The sequence below is a fragment of the Mustela nigripes genome, chromosome 2 (genome assembly GCF_022355385.1).
Source record: "Mustela nigripes isolate SB6536 chromosome 2, MUSNIG.SB6536, whole genome shotgun sequence".
Taxonomy (NCBI): Eukaryota; Metazoa; Chordata; class Mammalia; order Carnivora; family Mustelidae; genus Mustela; species Mustela nigripes.
The window spans coordinates 596,627-606,169 of record NC_081558.1 but is presented as its reverse complement, the minus strand read 5'-3'; the positions used below and the strand labels follow the sequence as shown (position 1 = coordinate 606,169).

Below are 9,543 nucleotides of genomic sequence, written 5' to 3'. Positions count from 1 at the left end.
GGTGTTTGCTCAGAGATCACCGTGAAGCCGTGAAGCCTGGCAGCCAGGGTGTCCCAGCCCCAGTGCAGAGGTGGGAAATCCTGTCTGGGGCGGATCTCAAACCCACTGGACGGGTTTGCTGTTCCCGGAAGTGTCCTGGCTCGAGGCCGCCCTGGTTGGGCGGGCCAGAGCCTATTCTGGGCTCGGGCCAGGGCAGTAGGCAGACAAGGGAGCCCGGGGTCCCTGGAGCCGGCCAGCCAGAGCTGCCTGAGGACACGTGGGGCCGGTGGCCGGCGGGCCTGGCGAGAGGGAGGTGGCTGGGCAGGGTGGGCTCAGCTGGGGAAGGCGGCTGGGCTAGCAGGAGCCAGAGATAGTGGGTAGGACAGACGGACAGACGGAAGGACATGGGGGCAGAGACAGGAAGGGATGGAGCAGGAGGGCACAGACACGGCTCTGCCTCTCCCTCAGTTTCCCCTTCTGCTCCACAGAAAGGGCTGGAGAGGGAGAGAGAACAGGGGCATGCGGGGACGGATGGGGAGGCAGGAGCAGAGCCACAGACTGGGGTGGGGGGGGCGCCAGGGGAAGTGGGCACAGAAAGGAGAAGCGGTGAGGGACCCTGAGCCGGGAGGCGGGCAGGGAGGCACTCCCACTGCTGGGGAACACTGGGGCTTTCCAGAATGTGGAGAAACAGGAAGCAGCTTCATTCCCCACCCCCCGTCGCACGGCCCCACTGGGGCCTGGCCCACCTGCCCCACCGCCCCTGCCCAGGTCTGAGGGTCTCTGTGGGAACGGGCAGGGGGCCAGGGGCCAGGCTCCTCCTCCCTGGTGAGGCCTCCTCCCTCCTCTGTCTCCTAGACGGCAGGATGGACCGAGCCCTGGAGGCCTTCCCAGGAGGGAAACTGAGGTTAGGGGTCTCCTCAGTCCTTCCCCAGATGGGGAACCTGAGGGGGAGCCCAAGACTCTCCCCTCCTCGACGCCCAGGGAAGCCCCCAGGGAACCTGACTGCCGGGGGGGTCTGCAGCTCTCTGCCCTCTGAGTGCACGCGGCGTTCTCTGTGCTCCCTCTTCGGGCCCTGCTCTTTGACGCCGGACAGTGCTGGGGTTCAGAGCCCCAGGCTGGGGTTCCCAGCCTGGCTCTGGGGTCCCATTTCTACCTGTGATCTCCCCACACTGGGTTGCCTGATCTCAACAAGAAAAACACGGGACTCCCAGTTAGATATGAATTTTACAGAGTTTTGTTTTTTGTTATTCATAAGATTCTGCTTACTTATTTGACAGAGATCACAAGTAGGCAGAGAGGGGAAAGCAGGGTCCCGCTGAGCAGAGAACCCAATGTGGGGCTCGATCCCAGGACCCTGAGATCATGACCTGAGCCGAAGGCAGAGGCTTTAACCCACTGAGCCACCTAGGCACCCCCTAGATATGGATTTTAAATAAACAGATGCAACTTCTTCAGTGTAAGTGTATCCCAGCTACTGCCCGGGACGTACTTAAACACTAAAATATTATTCTTCACGTACCTCGAATTCAGATTTAACTGGGTGTCCTGCCCTTTACCTCGTGGTCCTACTTCCTCCAGACGTCAGAATGCCTGGGGCAGGTTTGGGGCGGGGGTCTCTGCGTGGGACCAGGACAGAGGGAGGGCTTGGTGGAGGCTCTCTGACCCCCAGCCAGACAGACCTTCGGCCTTCCTCGAGCCTGGTACCCATCCTGGGGGGTGAGGACGTGGGGCACGTCTGACCTACTTGGGCATGTCCCTGCCCTCAGAGGGAGTCCTTCTGCAGCCCGAGCCAGAGAGCTGGGGCTCTCCAGGGCCCCCAACCCCACTGTTCAGAGCCTTATAAAAAAATCCCTCCTCCCCGGACCTCCAGCCCCAGGCTTCCTCGTGATGATCGACCCCTTCAACACTCACTTAGGTGACTCTGCGGCCTTTTCTGAGGAAAGATCCAGAAGTTATCTGGAAATACTCGTAAGGGCCAGATACTAGGCGCTGTTAGTTCGCAACTCAGTAGCCTAGAAGGCAGCTACGCTCATCACTCCCATCCCCATTTTACAGGTGGGCAAAGGGAGGCACAGAGAGGTTAAGTAACTTTCTGGGGGTCACACAGTGCAGGAGCCAAGCTGCCCCCGAGGCCGGGCCTCCAGCTCTGCTGCTGTGTCCCTTCAGCTCTCCCAAGCGGCCTCTTGCAATTCCCTGGAAATCCCCGAATCTGACTAATTCCCTAGACATCCCCAGACTTGGCAGACTGCGCCCTGCTGAGACGGCTGGACCCACCCCGGCCTGGGCAGTCTGCCCCCATTCCAGGCAAAATTACCCAGAGGGACCGTGGGGTTTCTTGAGGTGGACGTGGCAGAGGCCGAGCCCATGCCTCCCCACGGCTCACCCTGCGACCCCGCGCCAGCTACCGGACAGCCCCGCGTCGCCGTTCACCCACCGGCCAAAAACAGGTAACAGCACTCCCTGCCTGGGAAGGTCACGCTGGGGACAGGGCCAGCCTCCTGGGTGTGTGACTCTGGGCCTCGCCCAGGCCCCGCACCCAGGGGCGCTGCTGTCGCCGTATTGACGTTCTGAATACTTTTTGGACGAGGGGCTCTCCGTCTTCATTTCTCACTGAGAGCCGCAAATTATGTGGCTGGTCCTGTGGGGGGGGGGGGATGGGAAGATGCCCCCGGAAGCCACCCACGCCCCGGGTCAGCTTATTTTCGCTTTTGATCCTTACCTGTCCATTGCTCAGTATGGCTTATTTTCACTAGCTATGAAAAATGGTTTGGGGACGCCTGGGTGGCTCAGTTGGTTAAGCAGCTGCCTTCGGCTCAGGTCATGATCCCAGCGTCCTGGGATCGAGTCCCACATCGGGCTCCTTGCTCGGCAGGGAGCCTGCTTCTCCCTCTGCCTCTGCCTGCCATTCTGTCTGCCTGTGCTCGCTCTCTTTCCCTCTCTCTGACAAATAAATAAAATCTTAAAAAAAAAAGAAAAGAAAAATGGTTTCGAAGTCAAGGCTACAACCCAAACTGGTGAAAACTACACATACCAATGCAAAGCTCGCTCTGAATAAACCATTTCTCCTCTCTGGGTCTCAGTTTCCCCGTCTACTTCCTTATGCATGCGGGTTTGGATACCGGGAGTCTCTGGCCTGGCTTCTGTGGGGCAAACAGGTTTTAAACATACTCATCTCCTTACGGGTCTGTGAACCGCTTTTATTTGCCCGGACCACCCTTCCTATGCTTGTCTATGGGCAAACTCCTACTTGAACTTCAAAGCCCCAGCTTCAACCCCCCACCCCATAATCTGTGAGGCAGAGATTTTACCCCTCCCTTGGCCCCAGGCCTGATCTTGCAGATGGGGGTATCTGGTCCTGGCTCTGTCTCTCCTGGACTGGGAGCTTCCTGAGGACAGGCCTGAGAACCGGGCCCTTTGGGGCCCCAGCTTTGTCCAGCCCAAGGCCAGACTCAAGAGTCTGCGGAACCAACAAGCACGTGGAGAGGTCACCTGTCATTTCAAGGGGCTGGAATGGGCACAGGAGGCCTCGGGCTGGGGGCGAGGTGGGGCAATGGTCCCAGGGCTTTCCGAGTCCACACCCAGCTAGGGAAGGGCTGGTGGCTCCCAGACTGGATCTGCCTGAACCGGCCTGGCCCCCCGCACGGTGATCCAATGGGCTCAAGTCACAGGGACTCCACGGTCCTGCCGAAGCCCAGTCCCACCCGCTCCCTGGCACCGCTGCGAATCCGCGCCTCATTTGCATCAGGCCCCAGGAGGCCCTAACCTGGAGCAAGCCAGACAGATGCCCAGGCGCGCTGCGAGGACCCTGCCCTCTCCCGGGACTCACCAGACGCCTGCCCCGCCCCCCACCCATGGGCTGGGTTCCCTGCTAGGGGGTCCCCGAGGTCCCAGAACTCCTACTGGGGTGGAGACAAAGTAATAAGCAGACAGCTACTAGTGGGGAGGGAGAGAGCACGGCGGGCCGGGGCCGTCTCGGAGGGGTTCGGGGAGTATCTGAGGTGGGGGCTTCAGAGCTAAGATCTGGATTACGGGAGAAACCCGGCGGCTTAAAGTTCCGGCGCGAGAGTGCAGGGTGGGGTGAGCCCGGAGGCGGCGCAGCTTCAACTCGATCTCCACGTTGGCAAAGGAGGAAACTGAGGCCCGCAAGGAAGCGACGTGCTGGGGTCCCAACAGAAGCGGGCGGGGTGGGACGCGAACCCGCGGCCCCCTCAGGGAGCCGTCAGGGTCTCGGGCCGACCAGGGCCCCACCCCGCCCCGCCCCCAGAGAGCCCGCCCCCCAGAGGCCCCGCCCCGCGGCATGACCGGAAGTGAGCGGGGCCCCCAAGATGGCGCCCGAAACCCGGAAGTGAGCGCGGCCGAGGCGAAGCTCGGAGAGACGGAGGCGCCGCGGGCTCCGCGCCCGGCCGGACCCAGGTCGGAGGTGAGGCGCGTCGGTCCGACGCTCGCGGTGACTCCGCCGCTCCCGCCCGGCCCGAGCGTGCGCGCCCCCACCCGCTCGGGCCCCGGCCAGCCGCGGCCGCCCGCGCCCCGGGCCAGGGGAGCCGGGGTTCCGGGGCCGCGGGCGGAGGGAGCGCGGCGGCGAGTCCCCGCCTTCCCCGGCGCCCCCCGCCCCCCCCCCCCCCGGCGCGACCCCTGGCCCCGCCCCCCTGTGCGGCCCCCCCCCCGACCCCGCCCTCCGCCGTGAGCCCGGGGCGCGCGCTCGCCCGGGAGCCCCGAGCTCGCCCTCCTCGGGGACCCCCGCCGGCCCCCGGCCCCCGGCCCCCGGCCCCGCGGCGCGCTCCCAGCGCTTCGGTGCCCCGCGTTCGGTGCCCCCGGTGGAGGCGTCGTCACGGCGACCCCCCGCCCTCCCTCCGGGTGGCCCCCGCCCCCGCACTCCCCGGGGCCCCCACCCCTCGCCTCTGGCGGCCTCTTCCTCCGGGGCCCCGGCCCCTTCCTTTCCCGCGGCCCCCGACCCCCGACCCCGGGCCCGCGGCGACCCCTGCCCTTTCCTCCTCTCCGGGCTCGGGGGCGCGGGCTGCCGCTCGCCGCGCTCCGGGAGGGGCCGACCCTCTGGTCTCGCGGCTTTGGCGCGGGGGCGGCCGGCTCCGGGCCGAGGCCGCAGAGCCTTGTGCCTGCGTGGGAGCCGCGAGGACGGGGCGGGGAGGGGGAGACGCGGAGGGCAGCCTGGGGCGGTGGGAGGTGATGGTGGGAGGTGACGCCCGCCTCCCTGCCGCCCTCCCCGGGGTGCGAGGTGCCGGGTCTGGGGTCAGGGAGCAGCAGTGTGGACGGCCGGGCCGGCGCTCCGGGGGGGCCTCGGGAGTCTGTCCGCCTGCCCTTCCCAGTGGTCAGGGAAGAGGCGAGTCTGTGAAAAGTGTCGGGGCACCCCCGGCTTCTGCTTCCCAGAACGGACCGAGTCCCGCCTGCTCTGAATGCCCTTCCTGCCTGTCCAGCGCCTGGCCGGGCTCGTGGGTGCCGTGTGTTTGCGCGCTGCCCGGGAGGGGGTCGCGCCCGAAGCTGGCCACGGGGAAGAGCGCCCGCGGTGTGGGGTGTGATTTCCCGGGGCAGCGTGGGGGCTGCTGCCCGGCCTGCGGGGTCTTCCCTGTGGACGCTGGGAAAGCCTGGAGGAGGCTGGGGCCGGGGCCCGGGGGCCGCGGACCCCCAGGAAAGAAAGATGGCCACCTGTCAGAAGCAGGACACCCCGAGGCCGACCGAGGGCGCCTTGGTTGGGTGGGAGGCCTGGCTCTTCTCCAGGCCGTCGGTGGAGGGCTCCTGGGGCTCTGCACTTCACCCCCTCCCGCTGCCTGGCTGTGGGGGGCGCTTGTGAGCAGGGCGGCTGAGTGTGGCCGTCTTTGAGGCGGAGACCCTGGGCCTGTTGATCGGGCTGTCTGGTTTCTCTGGGCGGGAGGCCCCAGAGGTGGGCGCTGGCCGCTCAGAGCTTTGTGCTGTGGACCACGGTCCCCCAGGACATCCACCTGTGGCGTCCTCAGAGGGAGCAGGGACCATGAAATCTGGGCCCTGGGTGGGCGGGCCAGGGAAGGCAGGGCAGGCCAGTGGCCCCAGGGCCCCACATGGTGGGGAAGATGCCGCCGGGCACCCGGCAGACCTCCGAGGAGCCCCGCAAGTACAGGGCACTGACGTGGGACAGGCCGCCGTGGGGGGTAGGGGGAGGCGTGCTGGGGGCTTTGGAGGGCGAGAGGGCACGTTTGTTGAGCTCGGAGGATCTGAGCAGACCGTCTGTTCACACCTGCCCAGCCAGCACCTGCTGGGGTGTGCGTGCGTGTGTGTGTGTGTGTGTGTGTGGTGGGGACATCCGTGTTGTGGCAGAGCGCTGGGGGCACGAGATTTCCAGGAGAGCCTGTCCTGCGGAAGAGGTAGTGCCTTCGCGGCCGGGGCTGGGGTGGAGCCGTGTGCCATGTGCCGGCAGACAGCCCAGGGCCGGCGCCCTCCAGCTGCGTGACCTTGGTTCAGTCACTGCCCGGGCCCGGGGGGACACCAAGGCCGGCTCCCCGTCCGCTGCGGGCAGGGCCTCCGCTGGGGCAAGACCAGCTCGGGCTGGCCCAGCTTAGTTCCAGCAAAGTGTCAGAGGCCCCTCCAGCAAGGGCCAGGCCGGAAACGCTGACGGAGCGAGCTTGGCTGGGAATAAAGAGGCAACTGTGTCCAGTCCCCAGAGGCCGTCACCCTCCCGGGATGGCCTCCTCTGGATAAGAGGCCTTTAGGGCGGCGGGGCGGGGGTGGGGACCTGCTTGCGGTCCGGGGCTGGTGGCGGGTGGCCGGGGCAGACCTCACCTAAACGTGTGAGCCCTGCGGGACTGAGTGTGGAGTGGGGAGGCGGTCCCGGGGTGCCCACGTGTGTGCAAGCGCATGTGTACAGGCACGTGTGCACCGGCTCAGGCGGCGTCCCCATGAGTGTGGGGGCACGTGGCGCGCGAACACGTGTGTGCGTGTCCGTCTGCTCCCGCCTGCGTGCGCCGTGTTGCGTTCTCCTGTGCTGCGTGCCTTTGTGCGTACGTGTGTGTGCACTCAAGAGAGGGTGCGTCCCACGTGTGGAACGGGTCCCACGCAGCCTGGAGTGTGTCAGCCACCGCTCCCGCAGCCAGGGGCTGTGTGCTGGGTCGGCAGGGAGGGCTGGGTGCAGCACAGCCCCAGGGAGCCAGACGCTGGGGTCTCCCGGGTCGCTCTGGCCCAGCTGTGTCCTGCCCTGTTCTGCCCAGACCTGCATGCAGCCGCGAGTCCTCCCCGCCGAGGGGACCCCAGTCCCTGTCCCTTGGAACGGCCCTCCCCGACTCCTGCTGTGCAGACTCCTTCATCTTCCCGCCCTTGGTGACAGCAGGCCCTCGAGGCCCCCGCGTCCCTGGCTGCTCGGCGGGTGACTCGGGTGAGGGTGAGGGCTGCGTTTCTGGTGCTCGGGCCCCGTCCCAGCTTGCCAGGCCCCCAGGGGAGGCAGAGAGAGACTGGTGGTTTGCTATCATGTGGACAGACCTCAAAACTCGACAGGTAGGGAGGGAACCAGACACAGAAGGCCCCACGGGTGAGTCCGCGGGTGTGACACGCCACACCAGGCTCCTCCACAGGCAGGGAGGGGGCTCGCGGGGTCGGGGGGCTGGGGGGTGACGGCTGATGGGGACGGGGCTGCTTTCGGGCGGATGGAATGTAGTGGCGCTCGACGGAGGTGACGATTCCACAACTCGGGGAACGGTCCAAAAACTACAGTTGTGTACCTAAACGTGTGACGTGGGTGGCTTGTGGATTGTGCCTTCCCCAGAACCAGAAAGTGTTTTTAAAAGAGGCGGGGCCTGTCCTTGCTGCTCAGATGCCGGTGCTCTGTGGCCCTGGGGGTGAGCCCTGAGCCTGGGCCCTGCTGTCCCCTCATCCAGGCACAGGTCGGCTGTTGGGCGTCTTCTGGCCTCCGGGGGACAGAGGATGTGCCGTCGCTGTCACGTGTGTGACGGCTGGGCGCCCTCACCAAACTCCTGCTCTGTCCCAGACCACCGCCGCGGGTGGGCGTGGCGCGGGCCTGTGAGACGTAGTCCTGGGGGCTTTTGACTTCTGGTGTCGGGGTGCCTCGGGTCAGCCCTGATTGCCTGAGGACCCCCACCCCGCCGCCCCACGAGGCCAGGTGACTGTGGGAAAGGAGTGATGCCGTACGGCCCCGCCTAAGTTCATCCATTCACTGTAGGCCCTCCTCGGGCAGCTGCAGGGGTGCCCACCCCACGCTGTCCACGCGTGCTGGGTGGGCACGAGGCCGAGGGAAGCCGCGAGGCGCCTGTCAGGGAGGGGCATGTATGTGGCCCCTGCTGCGTGGTGGGGGAAGCGTTTGGCCTCGGCGCGTCCCTGGGCACTCGCGGTGTGTCTCTGCGTCTCGGGTACCTGCTCCTGCGGGTCCTGCTCCGGAGCCCCGCAGCAGGGGAGCCCCCGCCGGCCCTCGGGGCACACAGTTCCCCGGGGTGTCCGTGCCTCCCGGAGTGGGCTCTGTGGACTGCCAGCTGCCGCGGGTGCCGTGTGCTCCTTGCGGGTGGCTCGGGGCCGGCGCCCAGACGCCCCGTCTGGGTTGGCCTCTGTCACCTCAGGACAAATCCCCGAGTGAAACTGAAAGAGGCCTTTGTGCCCTCGTTCCCAGGTCTGCTCCGTCTCAGGAGCCACGTGTGCCGTGTTCTGGAAGGCAGGTCGCCAGTTTCCTGGGAGTCCCGGCCCAGAGGGTGGGGGGCTGCCGGCCCAGGGCGCTGGGACAGCCGGGGAAGGGCTGCGTCCGGCCGCAGGGCTGCAGCGGGCCGTCAGCTTTTATGGCCCTGACTCACCAGGTGGGGCCACCACCCCTGGGCCCCGGATGGCCCAGGGGTGCCGGGAGTGGCTGGTGTCCTGCCAGCGGAGCCGGCATCTTCCTCGGCACGTAGGGCACTGAGGGGGGCCGCCCTGGCTCCGGCCCCGGCCCCATGCGTGCCCTCATCAGGCGTGGAGCTGGGAAGGTGGGTTCGTTTGCTGGTTCAGACCCTTGTCTCCCCTGCCGGGGCTCCCCGGGCATCCGGGTCTGTCTGTGGCTGGGTTTGCTCGGGGGCCGCACGGGTCACGGTGCGGCCTGGGACGGCTCTGGGTGTCTGGGTGTCCTTGGCCACTCGGCCTGGAAGCTGTGGAGTGGGCGCGGAGGACCCCCCTCCCTCCCCTGCGGGTCCCAGTGAGGTTCTGAGCTTGGCGCTTGCCGCACATGGGCCGTTGGAGCCTCTCCCGGTGTCATTCGGGCAAACATGTGCCCGTCAGGGCATTTTCAGGGGGTTTTCGTCAGACTCCAGCTGTCCAGGAGCTCCCACAGTTTTGAGGTCGGTCGCTGTCGGGGGCCGTCAGGAACAGCTGTGGGAAGGGTTCTAGGTGGTCACGGGCTGGTGGGTGGGGGTTCTAGGTTGACCAGGGCCGGCACTGTGGAACCTGGAAGCAGGCGCCGCGTACAGGGAGGGTGTGGACATGATGCTGGATTGCTGCCTTGGAGAAGTCGGGCCCGGCACCCCCAGACCTAGGCCTGCCACTTCTCTTGGAGGACCAGCCCATCCGACGCCCTGGGTCGCATTCCTGCATGGCAGAGGCTGTGTTGCCCCA

The 9,543-nt window shown here is 66.7% G+C and overlaps 2 protein-coding genes across 3 annotated transcripts in view; one reads left to right on the top strand and one right to left on the bottom strand.

Annotated features, from left to right (window-relative positions):
• STK11 (serine/threonine kinase 11) overlaps window positions 1–2,598 on the bottom strand; it is a 36,712-nt gene extending 34,114 nt beyond the window's left edge. Inside the window, exon 1 of the mRNA XM_059388467.1 lies at window positions 2,414–2,598. Within this exon, the coding sequence (XP_059244450.1) occupies window positions 2,414–2,583 (170 nt within the window). The 5' untranslated portion in view covers window positions 2,584–2,598. The remainder of the gene's footprint in view (window positions 1–2,413) is intronic.
• Window positions 2,599–4,282: 1,684 nt separating this feature from the next.
• Window positions 4,283–9,543, top strand: part of SBNO2 (strawberry notch homolog 2) — a 46,545-nt gene continuing 41,284 nt past the window's right edge. The window contains exon 1 of one of the 2 annotated variants that reach the window (XM_059388459.1): window positions 4,283–4,399. The gene's annotated coding sequence lies outside the window, so the exon portion shown is untranslated. The remainder of the gene's footprint in view (window positions 4,400–9,543) is intronic. The other variant, XM_059388460.1, reaches the window with a different exon arrangement.